Below are 17636 nucleotides of genomic sequence, written 5' to 3'. Positions count from 1 at the left end.
GCAATGATCATCACCACCACATGGGGGCCAGTAGCCAACTCCAAAAGTAAGACTATACAGTGTCTTCGAGCTCCATATGAAGCCTCTAATCCCATTACACAGCTAGAACAATTTGCATATCAGTAAACCCAGGTCAACAAAATAAAGTATGATTACAAACCCTAGACCAAAAGAGAGACAAGGACAGTACAATGGTGAGAAAATACAGGCCTAGAGTGGGGAAACATTTGGTGGGGGATGGGGGGTGAAGGAGAACAGAGCTAGAGACAAGAGAGGAGGGTGTGAGCATGTGTAAATGAGAAGGGTGGGGATTAGTCGTGGGAGAGTGCAGCAAGGGAATGAGCGGGAAGGCTGGAATTCCTCAGGGCCCATTCAGGGGCCTCTGCGGCAGTGTGGGGTGCCTCACACAATGCATGGGTGTGCCATCGTCAAGGAGACAGCTCCTTCAACGACAGCAATGGGGGGGGGGGGGAGTGAAAGAGCCATCTTCAATCTCCAGATACAGTCAGGAAAACAGACAGGTTCTTACGTAACACTGAACAGGCCTGGACTTTTTTGTAACCATAATGAAAGTTGTTTAGAAAGGGTGTGTTGCCTGCTTGTAGCTCACTTGTCAAGTATATATAAGGTTGGCTGAAGAAGAGGATTATGCACAGCAATTTACCACGCATTAGACATGGTAAGTATCACTGGGAGTGTAAGAACTCTCTCCAGATTTCTTGAAATCTCTCCGTTTGCAAAGAGATCATCTCTGTTTCAACTATTTTTCAAGCACACAAGATTAGACACACACAGCACACGTGCAAAGAACTATGGTACACCTTCACTGGCACTTACAAACCCCTTCAATCAGAACCTGGAGCTAGCTTGCATAACATTTAGAAAGACAGAAAATTGTAAGATAAAATGAAGTTAGAAGCCCTTTGGACACCAGTGGGATAATCTGATTGGCCTCTGGGGCAGAAAATCAACTTAACGGTCAGCAAATTTCAATTCGTTTCAGCATCGCTGGTGTCTCACACCCACAAAAATAGTCAGAGATACCTCTGTCTCTGTTTTGAATATTCCTGCGGTCAGGCCATCTCTATAACCAACTAAATACAGTAGTGTGACTCTACCGTAAGCAGATGTTCTGTTTCTTCTTTCTTTCCTGCTTGCGATAACTGCTGTTGGAAAAGCCATCAGCTGAGTCACTTTGGAGGACAGGGATATGGATTTGGAAGTTCTTAAATCTACCCCCAGGGAATAATGGGGTCTGAAAAACAGGGGTTATTATTAACATTGGCTGGACAGGAAGAGGAAATGAGGTCACACAGGCCAAGCTTCTGCTACACAAACACCTAAGAGCACAGACCAATGGGATCACTACGATTTGCGTAGAGGAAGGAAACTGAAAAGACAAAGAGGATTCACTGAGGACCATGTCGTGTCCACTTCACCAACGTTCAAAGCTGATTTTTCCTCTCACTTTTAAACAATCAATCATAAAAATATCAAGCAGAAGCAAAGCATAAAATAACGTTTTGAGCTCTGGGCAAACTGGTAGCCCCCCAGTTCCTGTAAGACACCTCCAGAGACCCAGCTGTCCTGCAACAGCTGAACTGACGCACCTCCTTCCTCTGAGCCAAGATGTCTACCAGCTGTACACGTCTGTGGCTCCCGCAACCGGACCCCGGAGGAGAGCTGGGATGGGTAAGAGGAAAGCCACCCAGATAATTTTGAAAGGACAAGATAAGGCCAAACCCAACTAGATTCCAGAGAGACCCGCCTCTGGAATTTGAAAGTGTATCTGTAACTTTTTTTGTGAGGCCAGATCCCACTATAGCACACTGTTTGAATGACATGATTAAAACTGGATCCTCTTCTCTCTCTCTCACACACACACACACACACACACACACACACACACACACACACACACACACACACACACACACACACACACACACACACACACACACACACACACACACACACACACACACACAAATCTGTTCCAGTCAGTTTCAAGTCTCAGAGGTATGATCAGGAACACAAAAGAGCAGAACACCACCAATAATGTCCCGTTAGAAATGGATGGGAGTGGAAATCCTGAAAGAACCCTGAAAAAAAACATCTCCTCATGCTGTGAGTCAGCTAAAGCAGTTGTAGCAGCATGCCTGAGGCCAGTTCACATGTGGTGTTCTTCATGAAAACACTGAGATATTCCACCACACCAAAACACCAGAGAGAAGTTAACTGTAATGCAGTTTTTTCAATGATATCTAAAATAAAACAAAAGAGGTTATAGTTACACTGATTGGAGAGACACAAAAATGTAGCTCTGTAATCTAGTTCTTGAGAATGCCATAAACTTTGCATTTGTGAGAAAGACAGAAAAAAAACGAAATAAGGACACTGTCACTGCTAACCAGACTAAAGCACTTAGGCACATATCAGGGTCATGAGTTCAAAGTGCAACTTCTTCGCAAAGGAAAAACGAAAAGTACTTTATTATTATAGGCAGACTCACAACACCATCTGGAAAGAGCTGAAAAAGAGCTTACCACACCAGGAGCGTAGAGATAAAACAAGTCTTTCCAGTGTGCGTAAAAATGTTGTGGTTACGTCCTCAGAGTGGCGGGAGAAGAAAGCATGAGAGGCTTGTGCTCTCGCAGTAAACATGACGAAAATGCGTGACTCATTCAAATCTTAAAAACTTTATATACTTCAGTAGACGCCTCAATGTTTCCTAAATAAACCCAGTGGTGATTTCCCCTACATGAATCACAGTAAGGCAGTCACAGGCACATCGGTTTTGGCTTTTTTATACTTTTGCTTTCAGGTTGCTTTCAGCTGCTTTATTAAAGTTCCCCAAAGCAGAAACTGAATTAGAAATTAAAACACAATGTTTTCATTTCTGTTTTTTAGTTGGTTGCATTGTCAAACACTTGTCACTTTTGCAGAGGTTTTTCTACATTTGCCCTTTAACTTTCCTAAAATACATCAGACTAAGTCGTTTTTTAACATTTAAGTCATTGCACACTCATATAAAAAATCTATCTTGTCTCCTCTTTAATGTGAAGAAGCCTTGGTATAAGTGCACACAATAAACAATGTAATATCTCAGACAGAGTTGAGTTCACTTACATACTGATATACAGAAATGTGTGTAAACTGTCTGAATCTTTTTAAAAAGGAATCCAAAGCCAGCCACCAGTCAGGAAAAGCGAGTTTTGATTGTCTACTGTCAGCGTGACTGCCTTTGATTGATTACTGGTGCACCGCTATATCATTACAGGGCTAAATGAGAGGGCACATACAAGTCATTTGGCGTTCTTCTCCATTCAGCATACCTAGACTTCCTGCGTAGAGAAAGCTCTCAGTTGACCATGGTGGACAACTAGCTTTAAGTGAGGGCCTTTGTTCCTTTTAGTGGTCCATTATACACCCCAGGCCAGCCAATAAGACAAAGGGTCACGTGACCCTGTGATGTGAACCACCTTAGGTCACTTCTGGGTTGTCTTACCCCATGCTGTCATGCATCCTCAGAAGATTTTTAACATCCATTCAACCTCAGCAGGTTCCTGTTCAGTGGAAAGGAGCCCACACACAGTGAAGACAGGCATAAACACACAGATCACACACTATCTATGGTGAAATCCTGTACAGATGTTACCTGGTTGATGACAACAACAAACAGACGCACTCATGCACTGAAAGGTGGATGAAATTCAATACAGATGTCATAAGCTACTTGATCTGTAACAACTTTAGTTCCTACATCATGAGAAGAGATCAGTTCGCTTTGGTTTCCTGTGGTCATAACCACAAGTGACTTACATGTTTACCCCTTAAGACCACAGTACTTCCCTGATGAGCTACACAGGCTCAAAGTACCCAGAAATTCCCAGGACATGTGATAAGACTTGGCCAATAAGTAACAGATTTGGCAATCAAGTCGACATACAACGTGCGCTTATATGCCTACACTTCCTACAATCATGTACATAGACAAATACAAATATAAGCTTTAAAAAGAGAGTGGAAGACAGAAAGAGAAAGAAAGCTGAATCAACCAACCAGTGCTTAGAATAACACAAGGAGTGTGCTGTGTGACAACTTTGGAAACTCTTCTTTCTATTATGAACAGAGATATTAATAACTCAGAACAAGAGGAAACTGGTGTTGGAAGAACTGGGATCGACCCATCTCCACAAGGACCAGCATTGTTTTTCAAAGGTCATAAGTTAATAACTTTTTATCTCGGCTAAAATTTAACAGAGAAAAATAGAGCAAAAAGAGGACATGTGAAGACACGTCTAAAATAGCAGAGATGTCCAAACCAAACATTGAGGAACCTGAAACAATGAAATACCCCATTACTCAATGAAAATAAAAAAAGTTATGACCAGTTGTATGATATAAAAAACAGGAAGACCACTATATTGTCATGAAAGCCCGTAACACTCCTCTGTTCTGGGTGGGACAGAACAGTTAACTAACCTCAAACCACTACGACCACTCCAACGCTTCATTTAAACTTTCTCCCTTGCTTCTACCCATTGATCCTTGTCATCATCAGTAAGGTGGGCAACTAACTGAAGGCAAGAATGTCTCTGAGTTCGTTTTCAACCATTTTGAGCTGTCACATTCAACCCTCTCTGTGCATTCTGTGGTGGTTTCCAATTACCTGCAGAGAGATGGAGGCTAGTGAGCATGAGAAGGGCCATATGCTAAGAGGGGTGTTAAGCCTCAGTGGGTTTAAAATCCTCAGTTTTCCTTTGAGGAACACAGCTAGCCATTGTTTTATGGGAGGACAGAAAAGGTTCTGGGAAAGCTTGAGTCAGATTGGGATCCCTGTGTGTGGGGAGTTTTAACACCCCCCTCACACACCATAGGGAATGCAACAGGGCTCCACTAGTGGCGGTCAACAACCATGGCTGACCAATTAGTTCCCCCTCCATCTTTACGTAATCCCAAAGGATCGGGGGGTCAGAGGACAGACCTCCTAATGACCAAGATGAGGTACAAGAAGAGCCAGGAGGAACTGGAGATCCAGAGTCGCCACGGCAGAACCTCCAAAAACTAGCAGGGTTTGCCTTGTTTACAGGCAGCTCGGATGTAAAGCAGGTTCTGCTTGTTATTAATCACTGACAACACTCTCTCACATGTCTCTCATGCATGCAAACTTAAGCTCTCACCCATAAGAGGCGTTATAGTCTTTAATGGCCTAGGGCCTAGATTTGTTTTAGGAAAATGAAATGAGCATTGGAACAGAGCAGAGCATGGTGTTGGTGAGCACACAGAAGGACACTAAGACGGCCTCAGTGGCCCTGTGCCAGGGGAAACAGAAGTGGCATGTCTGGAATCTGGCTTGGAGGGAAGGGATGGTGGTTTGGATGAGGCCACAACGCCAAGCACATGATGGAGTCTCTGAATGAGTTACTGTTAGGGGCCGTTCTGCACCAGCAACCCTAGCATGATGGGGGGAAATGTCGTGCTCTGTAATGTAACTGACCATTCTCCCCATTTGGTAGCGATTTGCTCAAATGGCTGAGCACGGTTCACAGGCAATAGTATGGAAACATGGGACATATGGAATGTACAGATAAGTGAAAATGAAAATAAAAAAGCAGTCTGAGTTCGGCTCAAGTGGTCAAAAGTCAAAATAATCCTGCAAGTTCTCATAGCAGGAGCATTTGAAAGTCATTACCGGTCACTATACCACATGCTGTGATGACTATCACATTTCCTCACTTTTCTCCTGGTAATATGATCCACTAATGATTAAGCACAATTCCCTTTCCAGACTTACTGTAGAAGCTACTGAAGCTTTAGTCCGGCTTACCTCTGTGGGTCTTTGCTGCCATCTGTGCTGTGTTCGTTGCTGCTTCCGTCTCCCTGTGATCTGCTGTCCACTGCTGGGTCCATGTCGGGGTTGGCAGTCTCTTCGCTGGTCTCCAGGGGTCTGGGGATAGGGTTGTCTCCATCCTGCTCAAGCAGAGGGGTGCAGCGCCCCCGGCTCCCTACACTGCTGATACTCCCCGTGGTCCCATGGTGGTGCCTGTCCACGCCTCCTCCAGTCTGCTTGGCCTCACTGCATCGCTTCATGGCCTGGAGTTGGGAGAGGGGCACTATATCGGCTCCCTGGGGTCGGTGCCAGACTGTGCGGCGCCCAGTAGAGTTGTAGTAGTAGAAGCGGCCACTATGGGGGTCAAACAGCTCCCACCACTGGTTACCGTCAGCCTGGCGGACAGGAACGCCTGGAGGGGGATCCCAGCCGCACTCACCAGTGGTCAAGTTCACGTACATACGCTCACGGGAGCGTGGCTCCAGGATCTCCACCCAATCAGAGCTGAATGAGAAGAAACAAGACAAAGGGTAAAGTGCTGTTTCCATGCTGAAAATGGCAACAGATTATTCACCAACAGGATATGATTATGCACTAGAGGCCACGGTCACGCCTGACTGCTAAATCAACTCGACAAGCAGTAAACAACTCACACTGTTTGACAGACTGAAAGGCTCAAGAATGCCCACTTGCCCATATGGAGAGAGTGTCAATGTTTGTGTCCCCTACATGTATCCATCTGTATGTATGTGTGTTAGAAGTGATGTAATCTCTTCGGTAGGCAATGGTGTGGCAGGAGTGATGGCGTGTATGTGTGTTTCCTGAATAAGGAGACAGGTGGAACCACTCAGTGAGACACCAGGCATGTAGTCAGCAGGGCCCAAAGAGAACCATACGCTCTGAGTGCTACTAATGCAAAAACCACAGAGCTTAACTACAATCACAGGGTGACAGCAGCCAGCTCAGCACAATACACATAGACAATAAAAAAAGAGAGAGTGGAGAGGGGAGGTGCAAAATGAGATAGAGGCAGAGAGAGAAACAGAGAAAATGACAACCCAGTTGACATACCAGCAGAAAAGTATGCAGGCAAAAGGGCACAGATAGAAGGGACAACTAATTACACACAATTAGACCATGAACCGAATTTAAGAGAAATTATAGACCAGTCTATCTTTGTTAAACAAAGTGTGTGTGTGGCATATTGCAACCGAAAGATATAACCCCATATTACAGTACATGCTGTAGCTATATAGATAAAATCAGGGTCAATAAATATTTCTGACAAATAAGCAAGGACTGCAGTTTGCTGGTATATCTAGGTCACGCTACCCTTTAGTGGGCTGCATCTCCTTTGATCTAGTTCCCTAATGCAGGCCTTAACTGTGACAGAAAATCCATGTGGGAACACTACAAACAGCCAACTAGAGTCCTCTCCCCATGCTCAGTATCACAGTAGATGTCTAGATCAGAGCCAGAGGAAGGACTCAAAATATCCAGTAAATCACAACGCTTCCTTTTCTTCTCTTGTAATGACCACTTGAGGGGTACTGGCAAGGCTAGGTCCTCTCTCTTCCTTAGTATCCCACCCACTTCTAGCCCAGCATCTTTGAGAGAAAAGTGCCAGTGGGGAAGAATTAGTGTCACAAGAATCTGCCATAGGGTTGGATTTTTTCCCAGCTTTCTCAGGACAGAAAAGCTTTTCTTCACCCTGTCATGGTTGTTTGTGGTACAAGCCTGCGGTCCAGGCTACCTGTGATGATCAGAAGGGACATGATCCTTAGCATGGATAAGAGTGCCTACTGTGTCCAAAAAACACCCACGTTGGTCTCTCATGTGCCTTCCAAATCAACTTTGTGTGCACTCCCAGGCCTCAGAAATAGATACAGAGGAGTCTGGTCCCAGTCAGGTCTGGCAGGCTTACAATGTCACTATGCTGGCTACAACTCACTGGGAAAGCCAGCTGTTCTCCGTTTTAATTGCAAAGCCTTGAGTAATTTTGGCTTACCCGTTCATCACCCATATAGTATCGATCGGTGTCTCTTTTATGTGCTGCCAGCACCAACCCCAGGCTCCCCACAGGTTGATATAACAGCCAGGTAAACATAGCAAAAGCATGGAGATGATATAAATACTTTCCACATACGGTCTACCCATGTGTCCCACTGCTCTAGGTTGGGAGGTCATCTGGTCCAGTCCCTCACATCAGGCAAGCAACCCTGACCTTAGTGGACTTACCATGTAGGGGGTTTTTATACTTTGTTTTAACCCACATGGGATGACAAGAAGAGAAGAGGGGAAATTTGAAGAAAAAAAGGTGTCCAAAGTGTCAAAAAATGTTAGCGTGAATGTTTGTGTTGCAGGGCTTGGATTCAGTGTCGCAGAGTAGTGTTTACAGTCGGACTACTCACAAAGAGAGGGGTCCCACAATGAGGCCCAACTATTAGCGGATGACTCTCAGACTGATTAGATCCGCAACACTTAATGGGTGGGAAGCCTAGCAAATGGGGCATTCAAAGCGGAGGCCAAAAAGTCAATACCACCCCACACATACCACAGCCTTCATCCTTTTACTGCTCCTGGCCTCCAAAAGAGGCCTTCCAACACTGAAACTGATCTCTCCATGCTGCCTTTTGTGTAACTCAGTTCAGTTTTGTCATCACTCTCTCTAAATGCAGTGTTTGTATCTGAATCTAAATTAAACAATCCCTTAGGAACATGGAGTGAAAGAAAGCTCAGGCTGTGTGTCCCTCTCTGTGCTTTTCTTGAGTATTAAAATTCCACAACAGCGATGACACTGAGGAAACTAGGACAGACTTCAACATGCTGCATGGTGTCCTGTACACCCCAACAGGAAACCAGGGTTTGTGGGTTAACTGTGGGGGCCATGGCTGAAGAGTTCAGCACGGGGTGTAGTGGTTGCATAAGGACTGTTCCCTCAGGGTAAATATATAGCAGTTAGAGCTGAGGGCGAGCCTGCTGGGCTCTGTTGACATGACCAGATAAGCAGGAAGATGGACCAGTGTTCAGGTTCTGAAATTCCTGGAACATCACTTTTGGGAGTAAGCAAACAACATGTGAGAGATGTATTACAGGGCTTGTCTAATACAAAGGAACTTGTCTTCTGAGGATCTACCAGGACTGAGGACAAAACACTTTTACATTTACAATGATCATGTATCTATTTATTCCAACCATTATAACACTGACTTGAATATCAAAATTAGATGAATTGATTCCATTGCCTGAAGTGGACCAACTAAAAATTTTAATGAGCAGGATCCTAGTTGCTATACATTTCTGGTTAAAAGTTACTGTCTGTAATAGCATGTAAAGTAACCTCAGCCTGCTCAGCTTTAGGCGATTCCCTGACTCAAGTAGCAGACACAAAAGTATAGTGCAGCACTCCAAATAACCAAGGCAGTCTGCCTCATGCTGCAAATGCTCATAAATGGTTTGGAATGCTGTCTGCACCAGCTCAGGGATGTTTAACTCCAACAGAAATGTTTTATATTTATCTAAAATTAACTTATTACACACAAGGTCCTATTACTGAAGGACACAGCACCTGTTTTACCTCTAGGGAAACTCAGTCTAACTGAAGCCAACTTGTATGTCAGAGACCCATGTTAGGGGTTTGTTTGGTCCTTCAATGCATTCAATAAACACATGAACATTGAGTGTTTGGGAGTAGTTGGATTTTATAGATTCCACCAGAAAAATTATCATGACTTGTAACTTTTATTTGAGAAAAGACTTTCATAAATATAAATTGCATTTTTTTTCCCTTTTGTGGAACATATTTTTCCAGCAGTAACCCTCACTGAGAATTTCCTTTAATTTTCCATCTAACCTACTTTGTTTAATTAAACTCTTGTGAACACAACAGGGCTTTGTCATTCACCTGGTGATATCAGACAGTTCCTTGTCAAAAAACTGTTTGCAGCTGTGAAATATTTGGAAACTAAAGTGTGCAACCCAATGTCCTCTTTACTCTTGTGTGTAATAACACACTCTTTGCTCTTCCATGGTACACAGAATCTTTGTCTCCCATTTGGGTCAAGGAGACGCTTCAGAAGCCTATGGTTATTCCACAGAGACAAAAATAAAGCTTGTCAAATTGTAAAAAAAAAAAAAAAAAAAAATCAGTGCAAAGAGAGGCCACCACTGAGATGAAGAGGCAAAAACTGACACATGCACACGCATACACACAAAGAAGTGCACACAAGCACACCTTCTTAACCATCTTATTACTCCCAGTCCCAATGTGCCAGAGATCTCCTTCGGAAGGAGAAATACTTCATCTGTCATCCACAATTTACAGGCAGCTCCAAAAATAACTAGAACTGAGAGCGGTTTCCCAGAGCGAGTGAAACAACAGAATATAGCTCATGGAATCTGCTCCATTGTTCGAAGCCAATGCCAAAGTGTAAATGGCACTTTTCCCAGCAACGGTAAACATAGAGGACTGGACAATACATTCACTAGAAATAGGCCAACGTGCAGCCTTGTGGTATTGTCCAGCTTTGGATTTCACACAAGCCCAACATGGTTGTTGATTTCGTCAAAAAGATAAACCATACAGAGAGAAAAAAAAAGATTGTTTTCTCTATTTAGCATGAGTTTTGACTAAACTATAGCAGCAGTGTTTCATCAGATAATCTAGTAATGGCTGAAATGCAGCTTTATGCTTCAGTGCCATTGTGGCATTTCTCAGAGACAGATAGGACGCTTTCAGTAATTGAGCCAAATTGTGTATTACTTCCATTAATTTTTCCAGTAATTTGTTAAGGTGAGATAAATAGACAAAATCAGCAAGCCAATTAAACTCACAATCACCCCTTTAGTGCTCTTGCAAGGTAACCTCCAACCTTTTCCATCAACAGACTAGTCTAAACTGTTGCTTGAGACTGTCCCTTATTGACCAAGGCAGGCCGGGTTCTCACACAGGGCCTGCCATTCATTCTAGGAAACCTTAGCTCTCTGTTCACCAGGCACAGCAGGAGGTGCCAAAAATACTGGCCAGTATATTTACAGAACCACTATTTCCTATTTAGAGACATAAAACAACATTTCTCCTCAGATACTGGCCTTAAAATAAGTCATCCCTCTCAGGAGGGGAACGAATTTAAACTCACCTAGCTGCACAGGTATAAAACTATTAAAAATTAAGCAACAATGAGAAGTCAGTGTTAATTTACTCTTACAGAGACAAGTACAGGCCTGAACCTCCATATAATACACAGAGTGATCTGCCAAAAGCAGACCTCTGTTTGATTATGTATAAACCATGTACAAAGTCTACTCAGCATGGCTGCTAGGCAACCTGCTTATCTAAATATTGTAAAACAAGAGCCGGGACACGGAGTGACTACTGAGTGCTTGGCAGTAGTTCCAGTAGCTATGACTAACGAAGAGTGTAACCGTAAACCAGGCATGTTGAGTGCTGTGGACACGGTCCCCTTAACTGGAGTGAAGAGGGCAGCAGCTCTACTTCGTGTAACCCCATCAGTAGTATTACAAAGTCAAAGACTGCCCCATAATAAAATGAGAGGCCCACATACAAAAAAAATTAAAAAATTGGATGTACTTTCCACATCGAAATTTAAACTGCATTGATAGTTTTTTGCATGCACGCAATTTTCTTCTTAATTGCTGGTTTTATTAAACATGGTTAATTTGAGGGTGTGTGCTTCGTAGCTACATTAGTGTCAGGGTAGGTGACACACCTGACATTTACCCCCAGAGAGACTAAATAACACACTCGGGCTACGGGACATAACAAAAGTTGATGAGTCAGCTTGGGCTACATTTTTCCATTACCAGCACTTGTTGATATTGAAGACATGACTCAGGTGTGAGAGAGGTTCTCATCCTTATTTCAGCCTTTACAAAGGCAAACGTTAATTTCTTGGAAGCCTTCACTCAACCAAATGTTTCTGCTGGAAGCAGAGCTGGGAGGTGTTTATTAGGTCGTCTCTGTGCAGGATGTGTGTGCAGGTTCCTACACTCCACCCAGGCATCCAGAACAATCAGAAGGAGAGGGGATAGTGCACGTTTCAGATGACAGAAAAAAAACCTGCACCTGTCATACACACATTTTTCACCATTTTGTTTAACACCTCCCATTCCTGCCATGTTACCAGGGTTAGAGGTCAGTGAAACTCACAGCAAAATTGGTGTGGGTGTGTGTGTGTGTGTGTTGCATTTCATTCAACCACAAACAAATCAGCAGAAAGACTCTTGAGTCGGTTACAGATTAAATGGACTTCTGAGAGGCGACTTTGCATTCATTCCCACAGAAACCCTCATAAAACTAGGATGCTGTTTACTTTTCTTGTTCTCTGACCTGATGTGCTTTGTAAACAAGACCCGCGATGCAGCAATGCCCATCTTGTTTACTCTTTTGCCCCTTGTTAGAATTTCTACAAGTTTATTTATCATTTTATTACCTCCATGATACCAAAAAGGGTGTGGAAAATCGATGGACAAGAGTTTGTGATGATTGATGTGACTTGGAATGGATGAGCCTTCGCAAATCTGTCCTACCAATGGGACTTTCAAAAGCTTACTTACTTTTGCAATTGTCCTTTTCAGATAAATTTGAAAGTTTGTTTTTTGGCCTTACATCAACACCAAGCCATTTTCCACCACAAAAAACTTTGCTTTCAAATTGTAGTTGAACAATCTTGAAATTAAACAGCAGACCCAAGGTGTATTGTCGGCTAGTAAAAGTGAACCTTTTGAAAACACTAACATATGATTAATAACAGGTTACTTTAATGATTGAAATACTCCAGCTTTGCAGGAAAATTACAAAGTTAACTGTCACTGTTCACTGACTCAGCTGCGACAGCTTTTTTGTGTGTTTCCATACATCCAATCACACAACAGTTTTTTCATTGATATATTATGTTTGTGTTGTCAGACAACAGTCTCAAAAGGTCTCAACCTGGAATGACCATTATCCTTTTAGCAAGCAGAATTTATGACGTATTAAAAAAATATATACTTTTATACAGTGGCCATTTTCCGACAATAGAATCATTGACAACAATTAAGTATGTGTGTTTGGCTATGTTGAATCAAAATAAGTTATCATGGCGAGAGTTGGAGCTGACAAAAATTAAATTTTTGAATTTTAACATGGATAGAAAAAACACTATGGAGACTTAATCAGAGTTTTCAAATTGAACTACATTAATGAGGACATGGCCTCAAACAGGTTCATACCTATTCTCTCTATCCTCCCACTTTTCCACTTTTCCCCTTTCCTCTTTTCCACCCACCCCTCAGTAGCAGTTGTCACTGTCCATTCGTCACTCTTCGTGTGCTGACATTGCCAAACGAGTCCAGGGTCGTCTTTCATGGCAAGACATGTCAAGCATGATGGGGCCAGACTCATGTGAGCCGACCCAGGCATTATGGCGGTAGGTTGCTAAGGAGGGGAAGAGAGGTAAAGCACTTTAAAACCAAACAGCCGGGCAGCCACATGCCTGGCAGAGAGTACAAAGCTAGGATGGCAGAATAAAGATGAACAGAGGGGGAGACTCCTGAGCTCACCCGGTCATCCAATTCACCTAAAAAAGGCCTGCATGGATAAGATACTTACAAGCTGTCGGTAATGGATGTGACAGTTTAGTTTGGACAGAGGTGAACTGAAAAAAAAAACAGTAAAGATACTGCACAGTCCCAGGATTTGCGCATATGTAAAACGAAACTGTTGCAGTTTCTCTCTCTCTCTCTCTCTTGCTGCAGAAGTAAGGGTGAAGAAAAATCAAGCAACTGATTTACCACCTTTAGGGCCAGTGCTGCATTTCTGCCAATTTCAGTAAACTCAAGCACAATAATTATCCTTCAGGAAATCTACAGGGAAATGTCATCATCACTCAATGAGGATGAGTAAATATACTTCCAGTGAACTCTTCCGCCTTGTCTATTATTGCCTGAGAACAGCGTGATTGGCAGTTCTGAGTCACTAGAATGACTGCACACACCTAAAGCTGCAAGGACCAGATGGTCTGGTCTATGTTCTATATGCTAGGCCTATAGCAATGTGTGCCACTGCTGGAAATGGGGTCTATTTTAAAACTATGGTGTGGTTTAAAAAAAAAAAAAAAAAAAAAGCAGCACAAAAGAATAAAAAAGACTGTGTTGATATCTTGCTTGTGAAAGACAAGCACATGAACACACTGTTTGATTGAGAAGTCAGATAAATATTCCTCTTTGCTGCAGTTGCCAACAGTTTATTGTTATAGATAAATCTGTGGGCTCTGTGGGAATAGGAAAAAAAAAGGTTACCTAGTTGACAAAAATGTCCTGTGAGGACTCGCGGTCACATGCATTACAAAGCCTTCGAAATGCACCCTATTCTGAAGCCTGTGATGGTATAAAACAATGCAGACTATTGTCAGATCAACAGGCAGATTTCATTCAACGAGAACTCTCTGTGTTGCCTCCACACAGGCAAGCCCAGCCAATCAGAGACGGACCAGGGAGGAGCTTGGGACATTCATACAGGGTCTGTGGTGACCTCCTTCAACAGCTGCCCTAATCCAGAACTAGAGACAGTTTCTCTTCTCCACGGGCACTGGATTAGACCGGATCTCACAAGTTTGTTCAGCAACCTTTAGCAAGTCCAGTCTTTCCCATGCTGCTTTCCAACTAGCGATTTTACATGGGCCAAGTGAATTAATTCCCTGTAACTGCCAAAATGTTTACCCCTTCTGCAACAAACTAATTGTTCATGAGATGTTAAATAAAAGTGCCTACCTCGCCACCGGATCCAGAAGAACATTTATGTGTTGGCAACCTTGAATGTTACTTCAAATACCCTCGCCGTAATCCACCCACAAAACTAACTGCAGAGAAGCAGCGCTCTGTGATTTCTGTATGGAGAGTATTGTCTTGTCCCACCATCCTTCCTTCTCCCACGAATATTGCAACTTTCTGAAAAAATGCTGGGAACTTCCGGCCCCCTTACTGCTCTGCTGAACAGTCACTTTCTGTCTGAGACACTGCTCAGCAACAGGCTCAATAAATTCCCTTTTATAGGGGTAAGCCTGACCAAACAGAAGTCCCTGTCCTTCTTAAAATCCACCCCTTGCCCATAGTTGAAGAGCATGTGGGGACTTTTCAGGTCAGAAAAGACTCTGGACAAGAGTGAACATATGCAGGAGAGGCTCATGATGGGATCAGGGTGTTAACCACATACAGGCCAGCCTTTCTGTCCATTACACCAGCTGTCAGAGTTGGAACAATGAGGTCACTTGTCCAAACAAGAGATATTTATGAACCTTTTAAGATGTAATTTTGCTTAATTAACCTAAGCGTTCATTGTCCAAATTTTATTGTTGCATATAATTCAGGGTCATATATGTTATAAATGAAAACATGTTCTGCACAGCCCTTTCAAAATAAACACAAGCATTCAATCTCTGCCATCTGTGTGCTGCCAAAACAACATTTTTCATCAGTATCTGACCAGCCGGACTACCACCAGTAGCTGTTAGTAGCTTCATTTTGAGTTGGACCCCCCCCCCCGAAATCCTCCCCTGCTGACATGACAAACAAGGCCAGAGACTAATCCCAGAGCTGAGTTACAGGGTGTGTGTGTGTGTGTGTGTGTGTGTGTGTGTGGGGTGGGGGGCTGGCCAAGGAGCACCACAGGAAAGACACGTCCGGACTGTCCTCTAGAGGAAGTGAAGGTGCAGACGGCAGGCTCTCCAGGATTAGAAATGCTGAGCAGCTTGGTGAAGATCTTAATGCAGGGTCTGTGAGACCCGAGGAGGAGTAGTGGGGTGGATTATAATCTAAGAGGCCATCACAAGGGATCACTGTGCAAGGACAGATTAATATTTTCCTAATAACAACAGAGCTCTGGGTGGTGCTAGACGGAGACAAATATGATGGTGCATTTCAGAGGCGAAAACATTCTTTTCTTGCTAGCCTTTCACTACATTTCATCCCTTTGTTTCAATGTTCGATTTCTGAGTGTAATATGTCTGTACAGAGCCCATCTAAATTTTGCTCTGTGACAGCTCACTATTATTATATAAACTTTGTTCAACTCTTTTGAAGCAGAGGACTCATTCATCCTTACAGCCTCTCCTTCCTTGTACCATCCTACTAGTTATTATCCTCTGCAATGCTAGTGAGTGATGATCAGCACTCTTATCAAGTTTAACCCAGCCCAATCGTCACAAAGGGAAATGTCAGCGGTTGTACAGGTAGGGATAAATGTGTCTGGGCAAATCACCTTAACCTCATTACTGTTTCAGATGAAAAGTGTGTGTGGAGCATTAAGAACACTTATTCACAGGGATGTGACCACGATTACAGTACAGAAAACAGTAAAGAAGAGGATGAAAACAAGAAAACATGATTTGAAGTTGGATGTGTAAAAAGACTCCCCCCTCCAAAAAGCCCAATCATAGTCAATATAATATTAACATATCACAAACAATAACAAGACATTGTCACTGGAGCACAAGTTTCAAAATCACTTCCTCTCAAAAGGCAAACAATCAAGTCTATTGTCAAATCCTCTATAGGATGGACATCCTGCCCTGTCTTTGTCAAAAGACCCAATTTTGATTTATCTTGTTAGAGGGACGCATAGTTTGCTCTCTTTTGTCTGCTTATTGTTGTGAGCAAGTAGGACAAACAGTGAGCGACATCCTATTGTAGGGTCAGCTCCACACACTGAGAAGCCCAAATGAACGAAAGACAAGTTTTAGGAGGCAGAAATACCAAATGGGCCATTGTCTTGTCCCACCATCCTGCCTTCTCAGTCTGTGATGTAGCAGACAATAGACAGACGAGGATGTTGCGATAGAGATAAAGTTGTAATGCCGAACAGATAGAGAAGTTAACATGTCTGCAGAAACCAACAACACGTAAATGCAACAACACTCATCAGATGAGCTCTAGCTGGGCAGGGAGACGGTGAGGCTGCCGCACCCAGGAAGTCAGATTGGCGCGGTGTGCCCAACTAACAGCTTCAGGCCATAAACATGACACCTGACTGGGCAGCTTGTTGACAGTGTACATGGCACAGTATTTAACAGAAGGCCAACACATAGGAGGAGGAATACTGAAACATCAGCTTCAGCTTCAGCCATGAAGTCCTAACTCTGTAAAGTCATAGCACTAAAAAGCCTCCATTGGAAATATGTGTATCAAAACAGTTGAGGAGAAAATTTGAAAGGAACCACGGTAACTTAGCCTATACAGTGGGATAAATAGACTGGATAAAACAAACCATCTGTCTCAAGCAACGGATGAAAGCTAAACGAAATTTTAATGCACATCTGCAGTCAAAGCAGATGCTTAAGAAATCCAACATGTGCAGATCAAACCAGGAGCTAAAGCTACGAGCCCCAGTTCTACCAGTAAAAATGTGAGAAACAAATGGGCTGTGGAACATTTGCCTTCCCTTTAGGTTATTGGTGTTTTAACCAACCACAGCAAAGACTTTGTGGATCAGTTTAGGAAAAAAAAATCAAAAGACGAGGTTGGTGATGGTAGAAAAACGAGGACAGTAGGCTCAGTCTCCCCAACAACTTTAGCTGAATTGACTCTACTACAAACAGTAAATAAAGGCAACTTTAAGTGCCAAACTTCTCTCATAGTTTTCCTCAGTTACTTGCCAACAAGCTACAAAATAGCTCGTACTGTTAATAACTTTCCAACGTTTATGTACCGTAAATAAAATAGCAACATACAATTTGAATTTCAGTTTTTAAAAAAAAAATCAATTTCAAACTACTCTCTTCACATTACTGAATTTTCTCAATTCGTG

At 43.0% G+C, this 17636-nt stretch overlaps 1 protein-coding gene across 2 annotated transcripts in view; it reads right to left on the bottom strand.

Annotated features, from left to right (window-relative positions):
- Positions 1-17636, bottom strand: part of arhgap46a (Rho GTPase activating protein 46a) — a 31382-nt gene that overhangs the window by 13337 nt on the left and 409 nt on the right. For both annotated transcript variants that reach the window (XM_040115849.1, XM_040115850.1), the window contains exon 2: positions 5831-6337. In XM_040115849.1, coding sequence (XP_039971783.1) covers positions 5831-6337 — 507 coding nt within the window. The remainder of the gene's footprint in view (positions 1-5830; positions 6338-17636) is intronic.

Source organism: Xiphias gladius, chromosome 21 (assembly GCF_016859285.1).
Source record: "Xiphias gladius isolate SHS-SW01 ecotype Sanya breed wild chromosome 21, ASM1685928v1, whole genome shotgun sequence".
NCBI lineage: Eukaryota > Metazoa > Chordata > Actinopteri > Istiophoriformes > Xiphiidae > Xiphias > Xiphias gladius.
This window is presented reverse-complemented; position numbering and strand designations above follow the sequence as displayed.